The sequence below is a fragment of the Scomber japonicus genome, chromosome 23 (assembly GCF_027409825.1).
Source record: "Scomber japonicus isolate fScoJap1 chromosome 23, fScoJap1.pri, whole genome shotgun sequence".
Lineage (NCBI taxonomy): Eukaryota > Metazoa > Chordata > Actinopteri > Scombriformes > Scombridae > Scomber > Scomber japonicus.
In genome coordinates this window covers 21,728,882-21,756,825 of record NC_070600.1, presented here as the reverse complement: position 1 = coordinate 21,756,825, position 27,944 = coordinate 21,728,882, and the positions used below count along the sequence as shown (strand labels likewise).

At 35.9% G+C, this 27,944-nt stretch overlaps 2 protein-coding genes across 2 annotated transcripts in view; one reads left to right on the top strand and one right to left on the bottom strand.

Moving 5' to 3' along the window:
• The first annotated feature begins 7,318 nt into the window (after window positions 1-7,318).
• echdc3 (enoyl CoA hydratase domain containing 3) lies at window positions 7,319-11,393 on the top strand. Its single transcript, XM_053344019.1, has 6 exons — window positions 7,319-7,455; window positions 8,046-8,167; window positions 8,553-8,650; window positions 9,169-9,369; window positions 9,905-10,083; window positions 10,845-11,393. Exons 1-6 carry the CDS (start codon window positions 7,319-7,321, stop codon window positions 10,996-10,998), a joined length of 891 nt encoding a protein of 296 aa, XP_053199994.1. The 3' UTR covers window positions 10,999-11,393.
• Window positions 11,394-18,816: 7,423 nt separating this feature from the next.
• Window positions 18,817-27,944, bottom strand: part of usp6nl (USP6 N-terminal like) — a 69,496-nt gene continuing 60,368 nt past the window's right edge. Inside the window, 3 exon segments of the mRNA XM_053344049.1 lie at window positions 18,817-20,742; window positions 27,368-27,520; window positions 27,683-27,782. Of these exon segments, the coding sequence (XP_053200024.1) occupies window positions 19,124-20,742; window positions 27,368-27,520; window positions 27,683-27,782 (1,872 nt within the window). The 3' untranslated portion in view covers window positions 18,817-19,123.

Genomic DNA, 27,944 nt, shown 5'->3' with positions numbered 1-27,944 from the left:
CAGTTTTTAATAATTTTCTCATATTTTATAGATAAAGTGATTAATTATTGACTTCAAACAGAATTAATTGATAAGTGGATCAACAGAAAATTCATCACTAGGTATTTTGATAATCGATTTGTCGCCTTTTCTGTAGAAAATGTAAAAGTTCTCTCATTCCAGTATGAATATTTTCTGATTATTTAGTCCTATATGACGATAAACTGATTATATTTGGTTATCAACTGTTAGTTCAGAGTAAAAAAATGACTTTTTCTGACATTTTATAGACCAAAGATTAATAAAAATCTGTCAGAAAATCCAGAAAACAGCTATTTTGGTAATAATTTCAGCTTCTCAAGTGTGAATATTTGTGCTATATGATAATAAACTGAATATATTTGGGTTAGGAACTGTTGGATGAGGCAAAAAAAGATATTTCAGGTTGCATCTCGGGCTTCGGGGACCAGTTATTCACAAATATCTGACAGTTTATAGACCAAAGATGAATCGAGTCCTATTTAAATCAAAGTATTAGTGGATAGTGAAGCTTTAATGTACTGTAGGTTCCTTCTGGTTCCTTCTGTCAGCAATCACTCCTTGTTTTATTTCATTTAGATAACATGAAGGGTTATCTGGCTGTAGACATGAATTCATTCCTCCAGCTTGTAAATGAAGCCGGCGTTTTGTTTTTATTTTTTTTTCCACATTTATCTATTTTATAACAGAAAAGTGTGTTTGATTCAGTCATTCTCAATCTTCATTACGTCATTGCATTGTAATCATTGCAATAATACAGATCAAGTGTGATTCAAATAATAATAATAATAATAATAATAAAGTCAGAGTTGAAGTTGCAGTGGTGGTAATAATTTCCGTTGGTAGCAATCAATCACTGTACTGTACATGTGTATTTTTCACTTGTGTGTCAGTTTTGTTGAATGGAAATAAATGCACTCCCTTTTATCTGAGTTGATTTGTATTAACTGAATATTTACAACACTACAATATGAAGTATATGAACATGAAAATATGGTTAAATATGAGAATGAGCTGAATATATAGAAGCATTTCAATGTATTGTCATGTTAACTATCATCTATTCACATTACAGACAATTGTGTACATCATATGACAAGAAGATAAAATCATATTATTAGCAATGAGTGAAAAGTAACTATATGCTTTTGCTCAAGTAATGCACTTAAAGACACTTTTGAAGTATTTTTCTTTATTATTTCCATTTACAGAAGTGGAAAGTAATGAAGTACATTTAATCTGCGTCTGTCTCACTCTGTAGCTGTCTCACTTTGTAGCTGTCTCAATCTGCATCTGTCTCAATCTGCATCTGTCTCACTCTGTAGCTGTCTCACTCTGCATCTGTCTCATTCTGTAGCTGTCTCACTCTGCATCTGTTTAACTCTGCATCTGTCTCACTCTGCATCTGTCTCACTCTGGAGCTGTCTCACTTTTTCAACTCTCCCCCACCCCTAGTTGTACTGAAGTAAAATTTCATCATTTTACTTGAGTAGAATATTTCACTACTCTTTCCACCTCTGTATTTTGGGTAGAAATTAGTTAAAGAAGTTAAAGATAAAGATAAAGATACATTTATTGATCCCACAGTGGGGAAATTAAAAAACACATGTATACAACAATAATAACATTTAAATTTAAATTAAAACCAAAAAAAAGTTTATTAATAAGGTTAAATATTAGTTTTATATTGGCCAATTTCATTTCATGTAAGTTTTATGTGATTTGACACTTATAAAGAGCTTAATTAAAACTTAATTAAAAACAAACAAACAAATGAAATGAACTAGAAGCTTTCTTCAAGCACACGTCGTGCGTCACACACTACGCGATGACGTACGTTGTGCGTCGTTCGCTGCGTGGTTCTGACAGGTGAATGAGGGTAAACATGGCTCGTAGTAGGGGCTGAGCAAGATGGCAGCCAGAGCACTTGCTTCGCTGTGAACTCCTCCAAGTTTTGGGCACCATTTGCTTCATAAACTAAGGTGAACTTAACGGAACATCACTTTAAAAAACTGGTATGTGATGAAAAAGACGGTTTAAGAGCTTAAGTCTAACTTGTTAACGTTTTCGGGAAGATACACGGACTTTTTTTCCTTCTCCCTCTATTTTGAGCTAACGTAAACGGGCTAATTAGCCAAACGCTGAGACAACAATATGACAAAACGAGTGAATGAAAAAAAGGGGAACATTTTGATGGACTGTAATGATGACTCTCCGCTCAGCTTTTGCTCTCCTTTATCTGATACTCCTTTTTCAAGCCCTAACTCCAAGAAAACTTGCTCAAGAGATAATGATGATGAGGTGTCTAATGCAGACATACTAAAAGCTATCCAACACTTAACGAGCAGGTTCGTGTCTCTCGAACAAAAGATAAGCCAAAACACAGAAGAGATTGCGGCTATCAAAGAAAACATCGGCGGTATCGAACACATGGTTCAGACAAACAACGACAAGATGCAGGTGATGAGTCGTCGGCTCAGTGAACATGATGAAAAAATTGAAGACGCAGAGCGTTACAGCCGACGCTGGAATCTGAAACTTTTCAACCTACCGGAATCCACCAATGAATCTACGGAAGAGCTAAGAAGACAGATCTTTCAAATCTTTGCACAAATGGCTCCAGATGAAAAAAACAAGCTTGGCTTTCTCGTCGACACGATTCACCGAATTGGACGTCCCAGAGATGACAGGAGCCCTCGTCCTGTGATAATCCAATTCACCATGCGCAACTTCAGGCAAAAAATATGGAAAACTTCGATGACCGCCACCGTGATGAGGGAGAAAAGGCTTCGACTTGCAGAAGATCTGACATACGGGGAAAGACAATCCCGAAATAAACTTTGGCCACTGGTTGAAAAAGCCCGCAAGGATGGAAAAAAGACTGCATGGCGCGGTCCAGATGTGATCATCGAAGGAAAGAGAATCACCGCTGCTTCAATGAAAGATGTCATTTGAGACACCCATAGGTTTGTCCCTATATCTTCCAGCTTTAGAGCTGATTGTTTCTCCATAATGGGGGGAAAAAAAAAAGCTAACAGAAAAGATTGTTCATAAACCACTTGTTAGACTTTTAGACTACTTTGTTACTTAATACATTCCAGTTATGGTTACTTAAATTGATTATTACGGTGCCTAAACTTAAAAAAAAAAAAAAAAAACTCGTTCGCACTTTCGAGGCATTTGCACAAACAAGCCTATCTTTAAGGCTTATATTTTCTTATTTGTTTCTGTTCTCCAGACATTGTGCTCTTATATTTTATTTATTTATTTTTCTCATTGAAAATGAATGATTTCAAGTTTAACTCATTGAAGATGGTCTCGCTTAATGTTAGGGGTTTAAGAAATAATATAAAAAGAAAAGCAATGTTCCTCTTTCTTCGAAAAACAAATGCAAATATTATCCTCTTACAAGAAACACACTCCTGCGATTCAGACATTAAGTTTTGGAAAAGTCAATGGGGAGATCAAGCTTACTTTTGTCATGCTACACATAATTCTGCAGGTGTTGCATTGCTTTTTAATAAATTTACAGGTGATATTTTAGAATCCCACAAATCTGATAGTGGTAGATGGTGTATTATGTTATGCAAACTGGATAATATTTTTTTGATCATATGTAATGTATATGGCCACAATGGAACAACACAAGCCCAAACTTTGTTTACAGAAGTTTTGTCCAAAATAAGAGATTTGCAAAGTAAAAATAAAGAGGCACTCCTGATTATAGGAGGAGACTTTAATGATGCTCCTAATGATATGATAGACAGAATTCCAGGAAGAGTTTCTCAAAATTCACAGTTCAAAGCCACACAATTTATGAGCCAAGAATTATCAATGATAGATGCATGGCGTTTTTTTAGTCCAGATTGTAAAGAGTTTACTTGGTCTAATACAAGAGGAACATTACAATCCAGGATTGATTTATGGTTAACCTCCTCTTCAAGTTTACAATATATTTCTGACATTAATCATTCATACGCTCCTTTATCTGACCATAAACTTATTTCAATACATCTTTCCGGTTCTAAAGAAAATAACAAAAAATTAAGGGGATATTGGAAGCTAAACAGTAACCTACTTAAAAACAAAACTTTTCAAAACTCTGTTAAATTAATAGCTTTAGATATCTTTCCTAAAAATGATATGAACAATATCCAAAAATGGGAATATTTTAAATTTAAAATTAGAGAAATGGCCATCCTTTGCAGCAAAAACATCAAAAAAGATAAAGACAAAAAAGAAATGGAAATTATGGATGAATTAAAAACTTTTCTAAATAAGGAAAATCTAACAGAAGAGGAACATATTAGATTATTGCAACTCCAAAATGAAATCGATATTTTATATACTGAAGCTGCTAAAGGTGCATTCATTCGCTCTAGGGCAAAATGGTTAGAACATGGTGAAAGGAACTCAAGTTATTTTTTTGCTCTTGAAAAGCGTAATCGAAAAAGATGTAACATTTCGGCGTTGAGAATAAACAATAATCTAAATACTAATCCCAAAGATATAGCAGAACATATTTGTGCTTTCTATGAAAAACTGTACAAGTCTAAATTTGATTCTGAACATTGTGGAAAATTCTTAGACGGTATTAAGGACTCTGTCCCTTTGATATCAGAAGACTTTAAACAACTTTGTGAAAATCCTATCTCGAATTTGGAACTCATAGAAGCTTTAAAACACATGAAAACCGGAAAATCTCCGGGGATCGACGGTTTATCTGCTGAATTTTATAAATCCTTTTGGGATATTATTGAAACTCCGCTTTTAAATATGTATAAAGATTGTATTACAAACAATGAAATGACATCAACTATGAAACAAGGTTTAATTAGCCTAATCCCAAAACCTAATAAAGACCCTTTATGTATAGATAATTGGCGACCCATCACACTTCTGAATGTGGATTATAAATTATTTGCATTTGTCTATTCCAGACGCTTAAAATCTAATCTTGGAAACATAATAAATGAATGCCAAACAGGTTTTATGTCTAAGCGACACATTAGTAATAACATTAGATTAATCTTAGATTTACTTGACTACTCAGAACATGTGGAATCACAAGCAGTTCTTGTCTTTCTTGATTTCTACAAAGCGTTTGACACTCTGGAACACCCCTTTATTTTAAATACATTAGAATTAATGGGATTTGGAGAAAACTTTGTTTCAGTAGTTAAAATGTTGTACAAAGACATCAACAGTAATTTATTGATCTACCCTAACACCTCCAAACGATTTCCGATCAATCGTTCTGTCCGTCAAGGATGTCCAATTTCCCCCTTTTTATTTCTAATTGCAGTAGAACTCCTCTCCCTAAGAATTTTAAATAACAACAGTATAAAAGGCTTAACCATATTTCAAAAGGAACTTAAAATTACGCAACTAGCTGATGATACAGCTCTACTTTTAAGGGACAAACATCAAGTGGAGCCAGCTTTACAATTAGTTTATGATTTCTCTAAAGCTTCGGGTTTACATCTCAATATTAACAAATGCGAAATCTTGTGTCTCTATGATACAGACTGTGCAAACATATGTAACATTCAAGTTAAAAAAACTGTAAAATACTTAGGCATAGATATTACTAAAGATATGTCCTCTAGACAACAACTTAATTTTCTCCCCAGAATTAAAAAAACACAAAATATATTGAATATGTGGCTTCAACGTGACCTATCTATATTTGGTAGAATTCTCTTATCCAAAGCGGAAGGTATTTCAAGATTGGTATATCCTGCTCTGTCTTTATTTGTCGAAGATTCATCATCCAAAGAAATTAATAAAATGCTTAGTAATTTTGCCTGGAAAAATAAAAAACACCATCTAAAAAATGAAATTCTCTCGGCATCCAGGAAACAAGGAGGTTTTGAATTACTAAATTTTTATGATTTAAATAACACTTTCAAAATAAAATGGATTAAGGAATGTCTCAAAACCCCAAACTCAATCTGGTTTTTTATTCCGAATAATATTTTTAAGAAATTAGGTGGTCTACATTTTTTACTCACCTGCAACTTCAGTGTCACAAAATTTCCTTTAAAATTATCAAAATTCTACCAACAGGCACTCTTAGCGTGGAAATTGTGCTATTCCCACAACTTTTCTCCTCATAAAGCTATAATATGGAATAATGAAGATGTTACTGTCAGGAAAAAGTCCATATTTAAACAGAAATGGATTGATAAGAACATTATTTTTATATGTGACCTTTTCGACTGTCATGGGATAATGCTTAGTTATGAACGTTTTCTTCGTCTTAAAGCCTTTCCTGTTACAAGTAAAGAATTTAATTATGTAACTAAAGCAATCCCTAATGGTCTGTCTCTCCTTATGAGATGCCATTATCAGTATCAAGAAACACTGAGAATAAAACCTCTTCTGATGTTAAATGGACTTGATGTAATGGATTCTAAATGTAACAACAAGCATATACGTAATATTTTTTATGAAAAGAGGAAAATTACTCCACGAGGGAAAGCTTTTTGGGATAACATCTTTATGGACACTGACTGGAAGAAGGCCTGGACCTTGCCTTATAAGTTCTGTATTTCCAATAAAATAAAAGAGGTTCACATCAAAATTTTACACACTGTATATCCAACAAATTTATATTTCTCTAAATTTTTAGATATTGAAAATAAATGCAGTTTTTGCAATACGGAACCAGAATCCTTAACTCATTTATTCTACCACTGTGCTCAATCTATCAACTTTTGGACTCAACTTGAACAATATATAGTGTGTAAAATCAAGATAAACATTGTAATTGACTGCAAAAGTGTGATTATGGTTTTTGTTCATAAAGAAAAGGACATCACCTTTTTGATGAACTTATTCATTTTGTATGGCAAATTCCACATACATAAATGCAAATACTCCAAAACCTCACCCAACTTTAGAAGTTTCTTGCATGAGTTCAAAGAGTACATGAAATCCCTTACACTAATTGACACTAAACAAAGTATCACATCCATAGATATTTACGAAAAATTTTTCAAGGAAGAATAAAGCTTACACCCCCCCCTTTTTATTTATTTTTTTCTCTCTCCCCCCCCCCCCCCCTTCTTGTGTTATTTTATAGTTTCCTTTCCTTGATTTTGTATTTTCTTACAATATTTAAATAACTTTATTTTTTTGTAATTCATTTATTTTTGATACATATTGGAGCACCTGTCTGATATTTCATGTGTTGTTATCATAGAGGTTATTATCTGTACAACTGTTTTGTGTACATCAGTTGTTATGCACAATGTTTAAATAAAGATCATTGAAAAAAAAAAAAAAAAAAAAAAACATGGCTCGTAGTTTGCTGTGCAGAGCAGCGGGAGTCCTGCAGCTCAGCAGGTCCACTCTGCGGCTTGAACCCAGACGATTTTACGGTCAGACGGAACCGGAGCCGCTGACTGTCAGCCAGCAACACAACGGGATAAGGTGAGGCAGTGTTTGGCTCATTTAAAGTGTTATTTTTAGCTCTCTGGTAGCAGATTAGCTTCAATATTTACATAAAATTGCTCAACTTCAGCAGCAGTAGTGTGTCTCATGCATTAGTACACGTCTCAGAGGAGGTTTTTATTATAAGTTGGACATGCATATTACTTATTATTACTATATAAAGTAAAAATAAATAGCTGCAACGCCATGAAAATAAGTATGAAGTCTTGTTTAAAAGTTGTAGATGATTATATTTAAATAAGTCGCATTTAAAAGCCATCATTCATTCATACGAAGAGATTTGTTGTGCAAGTTGCTTTATGCAGTTTAAATATGTGCATATGAGGAAGTGTTTAAGTTTAACCAGTTAGATTGTAAAGTTGTGTTAAATCTGTTGATTACAGCTGGAGTGAATCATCATTTTCAGGCAGGTAATTTTCTATTAAACAGAACTAAAACTGTTGCTTAAATACACCAAAAACCTTAAAGTGAACCCACTGCAGAAAGAAAAAACGGCATAGTTAACAGCAGCAACCAAGACAATGCTGAGTGTAACATGTTAATGTGTGTATTTCTTTCTTTTTTTATAGGAGAATAATACTGAACAATCCCAGAAAGAGGAATGCTCTGTCGTTGTCCATGCTGGAGTCTCTCAGAGAGAACATCCTGTCTGATGTGGACAGCGATGATCTCAGAGTTATCATCTTATCAGGTATATTTCGTTTCTTTAGCCTCTAAATATCTCAACTGGTATTTAATGAAGTGCCATGCTCGATACTGTGATTTCTTGTACTTAGGTGTGTAGTGTTAATTGGCAACTGTTGGCATAGTAACTCTCTAAATCTCTAAAGACTAAGGACTCGTTAATTGGAGACGAAAGCCGTATCCCCAATTGGGAATAGGCTAATTTTAGGTTAGGGTTAGGCTAAGTCTCCAGAAAGTGAATGTTAGTCTATTTAATCTCCCCAAATGTGATGATTGTGTGTGTGTGTGTGTGTGTGTGTGTGTGTGTGTGTGTGTGTGTGTGTGTGTGTGTGTGTGTGTGTGTGTGTGTGTGTGTGTGTGTGTGTGTGTGTGTGTGTGTGTGTGTCTCTCAGCCAAAGGTCCAGTGTTTTCCTCTGGACACGACTTAAAGGAGTTGACGTCAGCTCAGGGCCGAAATTATCACACACAGGTGTTCCACACTTGTTCACAGGTTAGTCTGTCTCTTTCTTTCTTTCTTTCTTTCTTGCTCTTTCTTAACCCCTATCTCTATTTTTCCATTCCAGTCCCCCGTCTGTCTTTCTCCAGGACTCTGTTGTTTCTCCATATCTCTTTCCCACGTTTCCACTCGGTCTCTGTCTCTGTCTTATTTATTTTTCGTGGCTGCCATCACCCTCTTTCCATTTCTCTCCCTCCCTCTTATATTCTTGTCTTTATTTTCTCACCCTTTACTTCTCTCCTCTCTCTCTTCCTCTCTTTTTCTCCTCATACACTCACATCACTAAATCAGTAGATTCAGTGTCTTCAGTTTATTTAGTCTGACCGACAGTTGGAAACCCATTTAATTATTCAACAGATAAAAGCAAATAAAACGTCGCATCTGAGAAACGGAAACCTGCAAATGTTCAATATTTGAACTGGATTAATTACTTTATCAGTTTTAATTAAAATAAGTCAGTTTTAATCAAAAACCCCTTTATTTATTGGTTCCCATTGGCTTGTATATTTCAGGTAATGACTCTGATACAAGACATACCTGTCCCTGTTATCGCCATGGTGAACGGCGTTGCCACAGCGGCAGGTTGCCAGCTGGTTGCCAGCTGTGACATCGCCGTGGTGACGGACAAGTCCACCTTCGCCACTCCGGGTGTCAACGTGGGTTTGTTTTGCTCGACGCCGGCGGTGGCCATCGGCAGAGCTGTGCCGAGGAAGGTGAGAGCTGAAGTAGTTTTAATATATTTTCACTAAAAAACTCAAAATGCTTCTTTCATGTGAAGGAGGAAAACTAGATGAATGAGCAAATATGATGTAGTTATTCATAATTAGTAGCTCTTTAAACCTTAATATAACCCTAACCCTGTCAGATTGGATTATAATAATAGTTTTGTTGTTATCCCACCAGATGTAAGTGTTCCTTACAATATACTTAAATAAAATGAAATAAAATTGTGAACAGCTACTGCATGAATTGCCCTGAAAGCTTCTGAAGAGATTCATTTCCCCTTCAGTATGAATTGTTGTAACTTTGGTTATCTTTTAAGTTTTAATTTTGTGCTATGATATGGTCAGATTTTCAATTCATTCATCAAATTTGAGGGTTCCTTAATAAAAAAAAAAGAACACCTACTTATGAATTAGTGTGTCTCTAGATATAATCTTGTTTCTCAAATACTGATATTGGGATCACACATAAAAACCCACTATCAGACTCTACTTGATACACTTTCTGTTCTCCTCTTTTCACCAGGTCGCCATGGAGATGCTGTTCACAGGAACTCCCATCTCGGCCCATGATGCTTTGCTGCACGGCCTGGTCAGTAAGGTGGTGCCAGAAGAGCGACTGGAGGAGGAGACGTTGGCCATCGCCCAGCGGGTGTGTGAGGCCAGCCGACCCGTCGTGGCTCTCGGCAAGGCCACTTTCCAAAGGTGGGAGGGCGAACTGATGCTGTATCGTGGTGCTTATCAGTGGTTATATTTCATTAGTGGTTCAAGGGGGTCACTCTTATCAAACCTAATATTCAGCATGCAGCATTTTACTATCAGTAAGTCATTATTCTCACTTTTTCCAACACATAATTCATCAGTAAAAGGTTTGGCAGCTTTCTAGTCGCCACCAGATGCTACAAGTAATCACAACTAAGATGAATTGATTGTAATTAGTCAAATAATCAATTAGTCAATCATCAGAACATTAACCTGCAACTATTTTAATGATCTAATAATCATTTTAGTCTTTTTTTAAGCGGAAAAATACCAAATATTTGCTGGTTAAGCTTCTCAGATGTAAGAATTTAATGCTTTTTTTCTGTCATACATCATAGTAAACTTAATATTTTAGGCTTTGGATTGTTGATTATATAAAAAATGGGAAATTATAACAATCATTGTTAATATTTACTGATATTTTATAGACAAAATTATTTATTGAGTAAAAATGTCAGATTAAATGATAATGAAAGTAACAGTTTGAAAGCTTTCAGAGGTTTTGCTGAGAGCAGATATTGGATAAAGCGTAAAATTGATGGTCAAATCACCACTAACATGATAAAATGATATATTGATTATTAAAATATACAATGCTAACAGTAAGTATGCTTCTTTATGTATATATGCTTCTATGTGTGAAGGCAAATATTGTTGTTGTTATCATCACATTCAGCCCTTTTGTTTTTCTTTTTCTTCCAAAGACAAATGGCTCAAGGTCGAGATGCAGCATATGCCACCGCCTCCAAGGTGATGGTTGACAACCTGGCGCTGACAGAAGGACAGGAGGGGATCCGAGCCTTCATAGAGAAACGCAAACCAGTGTGGAGCCATAAAGTGGAAAAAGCCCATGACTGATACAGAACTAACAGGAAGTCACTGCATTGATCTGGTGGTTATTCTGCCTTTGGTGCCATTTGGTTATCAGTGATTGGTGTGGTTATAATCAGCACCAGTCCAGCTGTTAAAATGTACATGTGTAATTAGGAAGATCACAAAAAATATTGTATAAGTACTGAACTTTTAATTGTTGACAGTCTTCCCAAGTACCTGAACCAGTGTGTGCCTTAACAGCTGTAGTGTGGAAATAAGAAATACACACATAGAGGACTCAAGAAGACTGATGACATAAAGAATGGTGCTTTCTTTATTTGTATAATTTATGCATTAATTACTGTTATTAATTGGTGGGTAGTGTCTTGAATGATCGAGGCTCTACATGTTAAAGTTCAGATCATTTTCTGCACAGTTGGGGCATTTTCTGAGGCTTGTTGGATGGACATGAAGCTCTCTCAAGGCACAAAATATAAAAATTGTGTTAGAAAATATTTGGGTACAATCATGTGTGCTTTAGAATATAATGGGAGGGGTCAACTATGACTCTTGAAACTGTGTTGTTGTTGTTTTCGGGTTAATTTTGAATGAATTTTGTCATGTATGTTGAGGTGTTTTGTTCTCAATTGACAAGTAAGGTTTGAATTTGCTACAGTTGTGATTTGCACCATTGACTGTCTTTCTTCTCCAAAGCAGCAGCCAGTGAGGATCATAGCTATTGCTAGCCAACTCCTGGAAAAAACATGATTTATCTGAAAGGTAATTAAAACTGATGGCTACATAAGGCTAAGTATCATTAAATTGTCTTTAGCCCTTTTCTGAGGAACATTTCAGAAAGAAACACTTTCCCCAAAAGCGTATAGATAGGTGTGTAAAATGAAAAAAACTGTTGACTTTACCTAAAGAGGACCAGAAATAAGTTGATGAAGTTCTAAAAATGTATTCAGACTCCACATACATACACCGCATTATAGTAAAATCATAAAATTGAGAGTGTGCAGTGGTGGAAATACTTCTGGAGGCAGTGGCTGCTACTTTGAAACTCTGCTGATATCTTGGAAGATTAATGTCAAGAATGAATCCACATAAAGAATAAATAAATAAAATAAACCAAACACACACAACTATTTTGGTGATCCATTTGTTGTACTTTATTTCTTATGTTTAGGTAGATTGATATATTTTTATTTATGTTACTTTGTCTTATATTTGATTTTCATAATAAGAACGCAGTGGTGGATGTAATTTAGTAGATTACATTTACCTGAGTATTGTACTTAAATACAATTTTTAGGTACTTGTATTTTTCTGTAATGTTTCCATTTTATCCTACTTCTTACTACATTTTAAAGGGAAATGTTTCACTCCAGTACACTAATTTCACAGCCAGTACTTTTTTTTAGATCAACACTTAATACAAAGAACAGTATCCTTATAAAATAACATTGTTAGATATTAGACTACCCAACAGTATAATTTATGATCAGCTTTACATTAAAAACTTTTTAAAAGCTGCCTGCATGTATAGTATATCAGTCAATAAATCAGTAATATTATTCCAATAATCTATAAATAACTCTAAATGGGGACAGTTTGCATAATGAGTTCAGCATGTACTTTTATTTTCAAAGCAGGAATTTTACTTGTCATGTGAGTATTTTTGTTTATTGTGACATTGATACTTTTATTTGAGTAATAGTTTCTCAGTACTTCTTCCACTACTGAAAAAACCTTAGCTAGTTTTAATAAACACATTCAAAGCGAGCGAGGAGATAAATAGCAATGTCACTTCCGGCCGCCATCTTTGTTTTGGTCAGGGAGCAACATGGCGGCGCGGCAACCGGAAAAACAGGTAACGTGATTTTCATTGTTCAGTAGACGGAAGTTTTTCACTGACTTTGTGGTTTATGTAAGACTGATAGTAATTTAGAGCCTTTATTTCAGTAAATGTGACCTTTAAAAACAGCCGCTGTGCTTTCAGATGAAGCCAGCGTGAAGTTACCTGTCCGCCCAAAACTTAATTCAATGCTTAATTTAGCTTTTGCATCGTCGGAAAGTGGAAACGTATGTGCTATTCACAGACTTTACATTCAATATATTGATTTTGAGTTACTGTACTTGTGTTATATGGTTTTGCCTCAGCCATTCAGTCTGTTTGTCTTGTCAAATGTTCATAAATAAACTACAGAGCTGCGGTTGTTGACTTTGTGAGTCCAATTTAAGCTAATGTCTGTATTTCTTGTCATATATTTAGCCCATCTATCACCAGTGTTTGGTTGCTTCTCTACTCTGCTTTGCTTGTTGCTCCGTTGGTTTGTTATGTTTCACTCCTGGCTTCATCTTTGTGTTTCCAAATCATGTGTTTTGGCATAAAATATAAAATAATTTCATGTAGCAAATGAGCCAGTTTCCATAGTTTTGGTTGACGTTAGGCTGACATGATAAATGTCCATATTATCATGAATATGAATACACTGAATTGGTACTTGGTTCATTTTGGAGATGTTGAAGTTTGGGTTGGTGGTAATTGTAACTTAATTGAAGGAAAGAAAATAAATGGGCAACTTTTTTGATAATTATTGATTGCCCTTTGTCTGCTTTTCCTTGCATTGAGTGATACAGTCACATAGTGGGTGATGGTGGTGTATTAGGGTGAATTTTGATTATTGATTGCCTTTTGTCTGTCTCTTCTTGTGTGATTGTATATTGATTATGGGGTTTGCACGGTTGGTGTGACATAAACAATTTGAAGACTTTAGGTCTGAGGAAATTGCGATGCTATTTTCTTAAGATTTTGACAAATTAATTGCTAAGGAAGAAAAAAGTCATTGTAGGCCTATATGTTTTGTGTGTTCTGGGCTACATTTTGGATGAGCTATTTTAGGGGTCTATCGCACTCCCTGATATTAAATATTAACTGTTCAGAGGGATTTTTTCCCTCCCAGAATAGACCTTGTTGTTTGGAGATCTCACTAAATATTTTTATAGTTTGGTTAAGTACAAATCTGTTTAACCATCTGGAACAAATGGTCAATTCTAGTGCTGAAAATGAAAGGGCAGTGCTATTAATCAGTGAATAATCAAGTTATTTATTAAGAGGCAAACATTCACTGGTTCCTGTAAGGTCTTATAAAATCTTTGGACTTTGGACTGGTCAGTGGCACAAAACAACCAAATAAGCTTTCCCCTTTATGTTGGGAATTGTGACTTTTTTTTTTACACCATTTACTGACATTTTATGGATTATAAGTCATTAATAGATTTATTGTAGAAATAATGTGAGAGTAAAAACACCAAAGAGAACCATAAAATACTAAGAAGCCCTTAAAATGACTACAGTAAATCAACCATGAACCAGTAGTTTTTATGTCCTTACTAATAATAATGTTGGTGATGGTTGAATGTTGCATTTTAATTCATTTGCATTTACAGAGATGTGTTTTTATTTAGCTGCTATAAAGAGTACAGCTATTTAAAATACAATTAGAGATGTTAGACTGAATAAGCACCTGAAATCCATCATTGCATAGTGTCACATTGAGACTGATACATTAAGGTTGTAGTTTTACTGAGTGACCATGTGGTGGTGTGGTTGTGTTTAGTCTGAGAGGTAAAACTTTACACTACACACTCTGTTTGTTATCTAACTAAAAGAAATGCTTCGTCAGCGTAAACCGTCTGCAGATGATACGACTGAGTTTATAAACAAGGTCATGATCTTTCATTACTGTCAAAGCAGATCGTCTAAACACTGTAATATTGAAGATATTTAGAGAATGACACAGGAAATGGAGCTCATGGTAATCTATCATCAGGAGAGAGATAGATGGATGGATGGGTGGATAGATAGATAGACAGACAGATAGATAGATAGATACTTAATTGATCCTTTGTTTACAGCAGCTACATCCACACTTGTACTAATAAAACAAATATAAGCATAAATATATAAAAATAAAATACTATACAAATTTTAAAAAAGTATAAAAAGAAAAGCAGCATGCTTGTATTTGTATTAACTACTATCTCTTATGGGTGCATTAAGTAAGATTTGAATGAGTACATCCAGAAAAACTTCAAAAATTGTTCTATACTTTAGTTCCAACTACAATTTAAAACACATCTAACATTTATAATCATTATTATCATTCATTTATAGATTGTCAAAAAAAAAGGTGAAAATACCCATAAAATACACTTTCCTTAAGCTCAAGGTGACATTTTTGAATGATTGAATTACTGTAATTACATATTAAATTAATCTCAAACTGTTCACTGGTCATAATTGTTGATGATTAGTTTTCCTTTGGTCAAGTTATCGAGTTAGTCTCAGCTCTGATTTTCAGATTCACAGAATATAATCCATGTGTTTGACACCTGCTTTCTATTATTTCTTTACTGTAAGGATCAATGATGTGATTCAATCCAGAGTCAATTGGTGTAACCAGTAGTTTTTTCATAAAGAAGGTTTTGACCATTGGTTTTTTAACACATTTTACATCATTTGTCAAAACTTATTTAGATAAAATGTTTGTTTTTAGAATACGTCCTGCTCAATATTGACAAAATGCTTTAAAATTTAAATGTAGAAATACTGCAAAAATGTTTCTTTTTATAAGAAGTTTAAAAATGAAGTTATTATATGTATACTGTAGGTGGAGAGTGGTGTAACCAGTAGTTTTTTAGGTTAGGATACAACCTGCTCAGTATTGACAAAATACATCAAAATCTAAATGTAGAAATACTCCAAAATGTTTTATTTTCATTTGATGTTTAAAAATGTAGTAATTATTAGTATAAGTCCACTTAAATACATATGTAGGTGGATAAAATATTGAATATGTTATTTTGTGGTTACACCATTTGACATTTTCAGGAGCATTTAGTCTTACTTTTGGTTTAAAAAATGGTGCAAATGACATAAAACCAACCAAAATACAAAATGTACATTTTAACAAACCTGATGCTGCATTTAGGGTTAGAAACTATTTTTAAAGCTATTTTTGAATTGAATTGCCAACCCTTATTTCTCACTGACCCATAAATCAACCATCCTCTCAGTCTCATGTGTTGTTGGATCAATCCGGAGCTATTTTAAGCTTTTCTCTAATATTTATCCTCTCACATATGCAAACCGTTCCCCACTGGCGGACCAAAAATAACACGACTGAGCTGTAAGATTTCAAAGCGACTTCCCGGTGCTTCTCGAGCACTTCTTTGAGCTCCTCTTATCGGGGATTTGTCATCCTATTTGCACAAGTCTTCACAGCGTAGACAACAAACATCTCCACCCGGCGTCAGACGGAGGATGTTGTTGTGTTGTTCTCCTCATCCTGCAAAGCTCTCGACATGACACGTCTTTGAAGCCATCGTCTGCTCATTTATGCAGAAAGATGCACAGAAACAGCACGAGAGCAGACAGTTGGATGCTGCTGCCTTCAAACTCTGATTATAATGACTTCAGTATTCTCAGTATAACTCAATTAATCACTGATTGTTGTATTTTGTCATGGAGATACACAAGATGGATAGATATGTTGACTCACATCTCTCTTAATATGTAATTGATAAGATAGAAGTCAATGTAAATGTAATAATATGTGTATAATATGTAAATTTAATCATTTGGATGCACATAAACTTAGCCACTCTTGTCCAAAAAGTCTTATTTTGGAGTTTTGATCGGAAAGAAATGACATTATATTACATTATATTATATTATATACAATTAATAAGATAGATGGCAGTAAATGAATCATTAAATGTCTCTCAAGTCATTTAGGTGCACATAAATTTAGCCTCTCGTGTCCAAAAAGTCTTGTTTTGGAGTTTTCTTCATTGATTTATCAGTTGATAATTAGTTTAAATAATTGAGTATATACAATTTCAGCAACTGGACTTTTTCAAATATCTTTTTTTCATCCAAAACCTTAAAAAAAATATTAAATTATATTATATTATATAAGTTAGATGTCAGTAAATAAACCTACATTTGGATATAACCTGTTAAATGTCTCTCAAGTCATTTAGGTGCACATACAATTAGCCTCTCTTGTCCAAAAAGCTTTATTATTTATTGATTAATCAGTTGATAATTAGTTTAAATCATTTAGTATATAACATTTCAGCAACTGGACTTTTTCAAATATCTTTTTTAAATCCAAAACCTTTAAAAAATATTACATTTCCAATGATACAAAACAGAAAAAAGCTACAAATCATGTTTGAGGAGTTTGACTCAGTGATTATACTTTTACACTTTAGCTTGATAAATGACTGAGGTGATTAATATAGCATCAAAATTGAGGGTGATTTTATTCTTTGACCCATTTTTATCAGCACTAGCATCAATTTTCATCTAATATTTGGATATAAAAGTTATTATAGAGTATAAAGTAATGGTTTCATTGGTCTAATTTTAGGATTAGTGGTTCAAGCCTTGTCGAAATCTAATTTATAAGTTATAATCTAACACATTTATATTTAAAAGCAACAACAGAGCCATCCAGTATTACCTCAATACTTGATATTTCTCTAAATTCTTCACTTTTCAGCCGAATGTCTTCAACTTATTAATGGAAAAAGACCAACAACAGTAACAAAAAACCCCTGTGGAAATAAATCTTAGTAGGATATACAAGCCTGACAGTTTCCAACCACAAGTTTATGATACGACGTCCAAATATAACAACCAGTCAAAAGACAAGAAGAAAACTAAAAGAGATTCATTTTCACCCCAACTCATTTTATTAAGCAAAGTATCAGAATGTTCTGCCATTAGTCGCTTAACAAAAAACAAAGATAATCGAGGGAATGTAATGAACAGTTTTTAAGACAATACAATATAAAACCAGAGTATGAGGAATGGATAGGGAATGTGACTGATTAAATGTTGAAATGTGTGACTATGTAGTGTGTTTCTCTGTGTGTGTGTAAATGTGTGTAAATGTGTGTGTGTGCCAGATGACTGTACACCAGTGGAAGTGCCGGCAGCTGAACAGTAGTTGATATGACAGTGTTTGAGAATAATAAGACATAATGAAGTAAAGCAAACTTTTGTACTGAAACTAGTTCACATCCGTCTCTCTTGACTGCATGTGCTCCAGATGTTGTAACTACAGTACGGCAATTTAAAAAAAACCAAACATGTTAACTATGGTTACATAGCAAAATCTGATGACTTAAAGCCGTCAAACAAACAAAAAATATATATATTATTAGCCCTCACAAATTAGCTCTCTATTCCTGGAGTCTCTAATCAGGCTTGTAATTTCACAATAAAACTACACTGGCCTCAAATATGTGTGGAAACCCATTGTACTATACTTCACATGTGGAAGAGAAATGCACAACAGTTAGTTTATAATCAAGAAATGAAAAAAAAATGTCACTGAAATGGAGCAAAAAAGATAATAAACGACAAACCCCTGCTCTTTCTACAATGGAGGCGCTTCACGATTGAAATGAAAAAAAAAAAAAAAAATCATAACTCGCAGTGACAAAAGTTCAAATCACTGCTTTTTTTCTCTAAAATTTCTAAATCATTGGACGCTGTAATTTATTTCTCCTCTCTTGAAAAATAAACGAGCATATAGAGTAAAATCGACCTCTAATGTAAATATCTGGAAGTAACACATATATAAAAAAATAAAGATGGAAAATAAATTTCAGGAGGATAATCTCCGACTACTGACTCATCAGCATATTAACAAAAAAAAGAAAATCCACTGTACATATCAGACTCTAAAAGATATATATATATATATTTATATATATATTTATACTGTCACCTCTTGTTAATGATTTACATCCAAAAATAAAATAAAATCTTCAGTCAGCTTTTTGTTTTATTGTTTTTTTTTTCTCTTTCTCTCTCTTTTTTTTTTTAAAGTGATCAGTAAAAACGTCAGAGGCTGGTGCGTCCTGCAACGTTACGATGCAAGTGTGACAGTCGGTACTTTCACACGTAGAGAAACGAAAGGAGACGGCAGAGCAGAAAGAAAGAAAACCAGGATCCTAACAAAAAGTAGGACTACTGCTCACCTTTTTTACCACAGTGTCAGTGACTACACTTCAGTATTTCATTTTTTTTTTTTTTTTTTTACAGTGTCTCGCCTTTTATTTTATTCATTTTTTTAAAATCATCCAATCACAGCAGCATGGACTCCTGCAGGGCAAACGCCTCCTGTGCGTGCCTGTAGTGTGGTCCGCCGAACAGCTGGGGGAGCTGTTGCCTTATGACGGGCTGCTGCTCCTGTAACTGTGTCCTGTAGTGGAGCAGGTTGTTGGGGTCCGGGGGGAACGTGAACTCCTGCACGGGGGACATTTGGGCTCGCTGGAAGCTGGGCGAGCGGGGCATCCCACCTGGGGATTGAGGGAGTAGCTCATCTTCCGGCGGCCACGCGATCCCGTCTACAGCTCGCCGTTGCCCCCCTGCTTCCTGCTGGAGGTACTGCATGTTCTGATCGCCTCTCCGAAGCCCCTCGAACCTATAGTCTGGGGCGTTGTACACCTGCGTGGCGGAGGTGAGCTGTTGCAGGTAGATCGGGGTGGACCTCCCCTGGGTATCGAGCTGCTGCAGGGAGTGCTCCCCCGGGGGAGGCCTGGCGTTTCGGAGGTTGTGGGTGGAGGAGCTGGGTGGCGGCTGCCTGCGGTAGGTGGCGAAGGAGTTGTTCATGAGCGCCTTCTCGGGGGAGAGGCTGTTGGGGTGCCGCTGGGTGGTGGCGTACGCGTGTTCCCTGTACCCCATGTTGGAGGGCGACGAAAATTGGGAGGGCGGAGCATAGTGTCTGTCGTCGCCTCTGGGGTCCAGGCTCACGCTGTACGCCGGATGGAAGATGGGGACCTCGGTAGTCGTCCTACCGGGGGAGTGCTGCTGCGGAGGGGTATGGTACTGGTTGTGGCTGCCATGGTAACCAGCCTGGACACCTGCTGGCTTGTTGTGGGAAAACGGAGGAAGGCCGTGTTTGGCCATCCTGTGCCCTGATGCGACGGAGACGACGCTTCCACCCAAGCTAGGTCCACGGTTCGGGCTGCCCTGATGGAGGGATGATACGCTGAAGGGGGTTTCACTGCGAGGGGTCCTCATTCTGGACGGAGGTCTTTCAAGCTCAAGGATCTCAAAATCCTGCTCTGGCACTCCCGGCACATTGTCATACTGGGAGGCGTTGGAGCCACGGTTGGAGCCGGGGACGAAGCCCTTGGAGCGTGGCCGGCGGTGAGGCATCGCGGTGTCACCTGGACTGGAGGGGGCCGGCGACGCCCCTCGGCTCAGGTGCGTCTCGCGGGCCGCCGCCGCTTTCACAGCTTCCAGCTTGGTCTCGGAGGGTTTGAACCAGCGGGGAGTGATCTCTTTGCTAGAGCTGGAGGCCGCGTTGGAGTTGTGGTTGGCGGTGGCGTGGCTCTGAAACTTCCCTCTATCTACCGGGGTCAGCTGGGGTATAGGGGTGGTGGCTGAGGATGGAGTCGACCCCCTCTCAGGCGTGGTGGACGTAGACTGCCTTTGATGATCATTGGGGATCTCACCCGATCCCCTGGAGCGAACATCCCTCCTGTCTTTGTGGTGGCGGAACGGTTTATCCAGCGAGTCCCGGCGTGACCTGCTCGGGGGGCGACTGTCCGACCGATGGCGTTCCGGTACAGGACTTGGCCCCCTGGGAGGTTCGGCTGGTTCGGCGTGACTCTGCCCGTTACCCACGTGGTTCACCACTGACGCCAGCTCAGGAGGAAGCTGCCCTAGAGGCTTCTTGGGGAACTCTGCGTCTTCACCTGCGAGATCGGAACAAGAGAAACACACATGAGACCAACGCCGAGAAAAACTAGACAGTTAAACGTTGATGGTTGAACAAACTGGTGGTGGTGTTGATTCACATCGGATGAGGAGTCACAACGAAGGGGAGGGGGGGCATGGAGTCATGCAAAAAAACCACTGCCATCGAGAGGTAAAAAATAAAGGAGAATTACATTTACGACGACACATAATCTTCACAGGCAAAGAGCAAAGAGAGAAAAAAAACAGATATTCAGTTTGATATTCATTCCCAGCTGGGTGGAAAAAGGGGGGGGGGGGGGGGCTCAATTAAGGAAATGACACTCAATTGAAATTATGACTTTCACCCCATTTCATTAATCTGTACTTAGCTGTTGCGGTAGACCTGGATTTGAAAGGTCATACAGAAATAGTTCTTGATTAATGAACCTTGTTAAATATAAATGTAAGACTTGTAAGAACAAGTTCAAAAACCACAGAAAATATCCCTTCAGTTCCTACTTCTACTGTTCTTACTATTCAACAACCTCCACGTTAGAAGTTATGACATTAATACTTTAATTTACTGATTTACAGGTTGACAAATAAAGGTTTGTTAAAATATACATTTGGTATTTTTTGTTGGTTTTCCATTTTGACTGAATGCTACTGAAAATGTCAAATGGTGTAACCACAAAACAATGATGAATATCCAATATTTTATCCACCTACAGTGTATTTAGGTGGACTTATACTCATAGTTACTTCATTTTTAAATAATCAAATGATAAGAAAATATTTTGGAGTATTTCTATATTAAAATTTTAAAGCATTTTGTCAATATTGAGCAAGCCAAATCCTAAAAACAACCATTTTTTCTTACATAAAACATGTGTTGCATTGCTAAAAGTGGATTACATTTATTCCACATGTATTTTCCTATAATAAAAATACTGGTTACACCATCTGACACTGGGTTGCATGTCGTCATTGACCCTTACGTCAAGCAGAAAAAGAAAAAAAAAAAAAAAAAAGAAGAAATACAATTGTGACAGGAACAAGTTGAAAACAGACACAGTGATGGTGACGCTCGGATGTGTTCGGGGACTGTAAAGGGAAAGTGTGATCAGCAGGCCAGCAGGCAGCAGCTGGAAGAAGAGGAAGTGCTGTGGGGAGTGATCCAGGAAGTGAATTCGTTGGCATCGGATCCACAAACTAAAGTGTCTGTCCGTGACCATGGCCTTTTTTTCTCCTGTTCAAATGGGCTTAAAGTAACAAGGAGGGGGGAGGGGATTAAACTACGCTACCTCACCTTCCTCGTCTAGTTCTTCTACGTCAATAATCATCTGAATTAAATCACTTTTATTAAGGAATAAAGTGCAAAAACGTGCTTTTAACCTGTTTTAAAAACTACTACTTCTGCTCTGCCTGTTCTCTTTCAGGAGCTTTCATTCACTAGAGACCATTTTATCCTTATTTAAAACGAGACTTTCCTCATTAAAGGTATGAAAAGTCAAAAAGGTCCTTCGCATCTCTTTCCAGATCAAGTAAAGGTAGGATGGTAGTTTATTCTAAGGCTGGGCAATTGATTGAAAACCCAACATTATGACTCTCTAACTAACCTGATTTGAGTCCTTACTTCTCTCTATTCTCTGAAAGTACCACAACTAATCGAACCCTGAAAGACCCAATTCAGAGTGACTGTTTTTCGTGTTATAAGTGATGCGTTCAAGGCTCAAGTAAAGCGGGTAAAAATGAAAAAGAGCTGCTACAGAAAAAAAAGATGTCACCTAGATCTCAGGGACATATTTGGTTTACGGTGCAGCACAAAATTAAGCTAAATTGAGTCAAACAGTTTCTTAAAAAACGTTCTTAAAGTGTTATAGCTAACCCTTAAAGTTCGCTACAACCTTTTCGTATTGTCTTCAAACATAGAAAGACAACCTTTTCTGTAGTATTATTAGTAGGTTTCATATCTTAAATAATCTAGAATTTTTAAACCTGTTTTTAATCCTTTTATTGGTTAAAAAAGGTAGAACTTAAATATCTTTTAATGGAAATAAATGTTCAAATATTGGAGCTACAACCTGAATTTTAGAGCTGAGGAAGCGTTATATCAAATATCACTCCACATTTATATATAGATTAATAATCAAATGTGAATTTAAACTTTCAGTCAATGTGTGTAAATGGTTTCCTAGTACTGTTCATCAAACTAGATTCTCATTAAGACTGTTTCTATTTGCAATTAGTTTTACTTGTTATCTAATTTTTCTTTGTAGCACTTGTATATATATATAATTTAATAGCAGTTTATCTAACTAGATTATCTGTTTTTAGTCCCTTTATTGGCTAAAAAACTTAAATAATCTCTCTTAATGGCGATAAATGTTTAAATATTAGGGTTACAACCTGAATTTTAGAGCTGAGGAAACGTTACCTAAAATATAACTCACACAGATCTGTCTTACAGTCTATTTTCCACTTTAAATCTTATTATTTTACAGCATAACAGACACAATTATAGATGAATAAACAAATTTAAACTTTCAGTCAATGTGTGAAAACGATTTCCAAGCAGATTCTTATTAAGTCTGTTTCTATCTGTGATTACTTTTACTTTTTATTTAATTTCTCATTGTGGCTTCTTCTAGTTAAAGTTCCTCTAAACTGTACGTTATATTGTCCTCCAGCTTCCTCGTTACGTGACCGAACTGTTCCAGGTCTCCGTATCGGCGGCCACTAACAGGAATCACTTTGGTTTACTTTTTATTTCACACGAGTAGAAAAGCAGAAATGATGACAGTGTGGCGAGGCAGCGTTTAACAACTAATATCTGAAAGGGAAGCAGCGTTATAATGATGATTTAAACTTTATAGATATAAAATGAACATAAGGTATTTTTGACTTGTATTAAAAGTCTTCAGGAATAAATGTTTCATCAGGTTAAAAGCTTAGAAAAGGTTGTTTCATGAGGATCGCCCTCTGAAATGTGTCTATTTGCTCATAAAATGCAATATTGAACTATCTTTTCTTATTTTTATGTTATTATTTTAATGTATTATGTCGTTTTTATTAGTTTTTTATGTATTTAATTCAATATATATGTATATCAGATAAAAATAACAGGTTAATAAATTAGTTACTTTGCTAATTGCTAATAAAAATGCAATAATTAACAAACTTTTACTTATTTTTATGTTATTATTTTAATGTATTATTTAGTTTTTATGAATTTTTATTACAGCTTTTTATGTATTTAATTCAATATATATGTATATCAGATAAAAATAACAAGTTAATAAATGAGTTAATGTATGTATATAAGATAAATATAGTTTATAATTATATATAATATACATTTCTACAAGATAAAGCTAACTAGTTAATACATAGAAGTATTTTATATATAATTATGATAAGCATGGGTGTATTATATCATATTAATACATGTGTGTTTATGAATGTAGGTATTATATAAGACAGTTAATATATAGAGAAATATGATTTATTAATAAAGAGTGAAGAAGAGGTGGGATTAAATAAGATTTTACTTCTTTCTACTCCTTTTCAGGCATGTATTTAGTTTGTTTTATAACAATTAGTTTATTTATTTGACTGTATTGTAATTTATTTTAGTTTATCAGTCTCCTAAAGACGCCAAAAATGATTAAATTCATCTTAGTTTTTTGCTGGTGTTTTGTGATGACAGTAAAAAAAAGAAAGAAAGTGTCCTAGATTGCAGATTTGTCTCTGCTGGTGTTTGCTCAAAGTTAAATTATACAGCTGTGGTGGTTCAGAAAAGAAAAAAAAGAGATAATCTTTAACTCAAATAAGGCCGAGTAGAGTTCAAAACTTACCAGAACCACAAAAAAACACTGTCATTCCTCACAGTGCTGCCAATTCAGATACAAAATATGCTAATTAAAAAAATCCACCCCTGCACATCAGCAGAAAATGTGGCAGCAGATGGTTATTAAAACAAAAGTCAAACAAAAGCTTCCAGTGTTTAGAGACAGAGAGAGAGAGAAAGCAGCTCATTATCTTGTCATGAACAGACAGCTACAGCTCCGAACCCTTTTTATTCTGCTCTGTTTCTCTGTATTAAAGTCGGAAATCTTTAAAATAAATATATAAAGTTAAAAAAAAATAGAATACAAAAGGAAGATGTCATGTATAAGACTGAAAAAGACTAAAAAAAAAGATAAGTATCTGTCTTTATAACCATAGTTTCTACCTTTTTTAAAACTCTACTACCAGCTTTAAATTAAACCTTAATAAAAATCTGATTAATTTAAGAGTGAAACCTTTTTATGATAATAATAATTCATAAAATAAGACTTTATTTAATCTAAAATCCACTATGTTGATGCTGGTTAAACAGTACTAAAGTACAACAAGCTCCAGGTTGCTATGGCGATATTCCACCACCAGAGGGCGCATTACAAGACTGAAAAAGACTAAAAAAAAATTGTTTCTACCTTTTTTTAAACTCTACTACCAGCTATAAATTAAACCCTAATAAAAATAAGATTAATTTAGGAGTGAAACCTTTTTATAATAATAATAATTCATAAAATAAGACTTTATTAAATCTAAAATCCACTATGTTGATGCAGTAGTTGGTTAAACAATACTACAAGCTCCAGGTTGCTATGGCGATATTCCACCACCAGAGGGCGCATTACAAGACTGAAAAAGACTAAAAAAAATAGTTTCTACCTTTTTTTAAACTCTACTACCAGCTATAAATTAAACCTTAATAAAAATCTGATTAATTTAGGAGTAAAACCTTTTTATAATTCATAAAATAAGACTGTATTTAATCTAAAATCCACTATGTTGATGAAGTAGTTGGTTAAACAGTACTACAGTACAACAAAGCTCCAGGTTGCTATGGCGATATTCCACCACCAGAGGGCGCATTACATCACCTGAAAGACCCTTTTTTTGGTTTTATCACATTAAAAATCAGAGAATGGGACCAAAGACAGAGGAAAAAATATAAATATAAGCACAGAAGCAAGAAGATAGTTAATTATTAAAAGGGGGGGGGGGGGGGGGGGGGATGAGGGGAATAGCTTTTAGTGAAAAGGGATTAAAAAACCCCCCGAAGTGCTGCTGGACAGACAGGCGACAGACAGGACGGACTGACGGACTGGAGGGACAGATGGACAGAGAGACATGGAAGAAAAAAAGGAGAAGGGGGAGGGGGGCAGGGGGGGGTAAGACCAGTCAGGATAGCCCACCGGTTACTGTTGTTGTAGGAGGGGATGTGGCCCCCCCCACTCACCGCCACACTTTTGTTGTTGTTGGCTAACATTGTTGTGGGAAAGGAAGAAGAAGAAGAAGAAGAAGAAGAAGAGGAGGGAGATTATTGAGGAAGATTAGAAACACACACACACACTGCTAACACACTGCTAACAGATGCTAACACATGCTAACAGATGCTAAAGGACAGCAGGAAGCCGGGTCAGCTGACCTACAGTATGTCGTTATGTGTGTGTGTGTGTGTGTGTGTGTGTGTGTGTCATTAACCCTTTACATACTGTTCATATTCTGACTCATAACGTAATTCACATTCATAAAATATTAATAAATTATTGATTAATTATTATTCTTAATGAGCTGCAAAATGAAAAAAAGATAGTTTTAATCACTATATTAAGATCCAGGAGAACATTTTATAGAATAATAACTTTTGCATCTACAATAATACAAATATGAAGCATTTCTTTGTATATTTTTGGTTTCTTTAGTCCGCTGTGACAATAAACTGAATATATTTGGGTTGGGGACCCAACAAGTTATTGATTCATTGAAAAATAAAAGCCAGATTAGTCAGACTGTTCCTTCTTTTCCTCCCTCCCTCCTTACTCCTTTCTTTCTTTCTTCCTTCCTTTCTTTTTTCCTCCCTCCTTACTTCCTTTTTTCCTCCCTCCTTACTCCTTTCTTTCTTCCTTCCTCATTCCTCCCTTCTAGCTTCCCTTCCTTCCTATTTTCCTCCCTCTCTCCTTACTCCTTTCCTTCCTTCTCTCCTTACTTCCTTCCTTCCCTCCCTCCTTACTCCTTTCTTTCCTTCCTTCCTTCATTCCTCCCTTCTAGCTTCCCTTCCTTCCTCTTTTCCTCCCTCTCTCCTTACTCCTTTCCTTCCTTCCTTTTTTCCTCCCTCTCTCCTTACTCCTTTCCTTCCTTCCTTCTCTCCTTCCTTCCTTTCTTTTTTCCTCCCTCCCTCCTTCCCTCCCTCCCTCCCTCTTTACTCATTCCTTCCTTCCTCCCTTCCTTCTCCTATAAAAAAAAAGCTTCTTAAATGTGAATATTTTCTGTTTTTTTAAAAGTCCTTTGACAGTAAACTGAATATATTTGGATTGTGGACATAATGAGACATTTATTTTACCATTTTCAGACTTTTTATAGACCCGACAAGTTATTGATTTATTGAAAAATAACTGTTGGATAGTAAAGAATAATGAATTGCAGCCAATCCTGAATGAAATATAACCTGATATTATATTTATATGAATGTCACTTAGTGTTAATAAAGTAAAGAAGCACCTGTTGCAGCTACATCAGCTCTGCACCAGCTGGAAACGCTCCTCCTGGTGGTTTTTATATCTATATATAGTTTATTTTTTATAACTGTACCTGGAGCCGGCAGATCCAGCTTGGCCTTCCTGAGCTCCGTCATGGACGCCTGCAGCTGCTCCACCACGAAGTCGTCCTCGAAGAAGAAATCTTTGGACAGAGTCACCTGCAGGAACTCCACCAGCTCCTCCATGGACAACTTCAGCAGGTGCTCTGTGGATGGATACACACACACACACACACACACACACACACACACACACACGCACACACACACACACACACACACACACACACACACACACAGAGTCAGTCTTCTTCTTCTTGTGTTTTTATTGTGTTATCTGCCGAGAGGAGGAAAAGCATTCTTCTTACTCTTGTGCAGCTTGAGGAGAGTGTAGGACATGGAAGGCAGCAGTCTTTCACCCTCTAAGATGTAAATGTCCCAGATCCTGAGAGTGAGAGTGAACGGAGTCTGGACACAAACACAACAACAAGATTATAATACTATAAAGTATAAATTATCACTCAGTTCTGTGTTTAGACATTTTTATCCAGCTTGTTTTGACAGGTTTTACATTTATTCTTTGGATATTATGATTAATAGACCTAATTTAACCCTCTTGTTGTCCTCGAG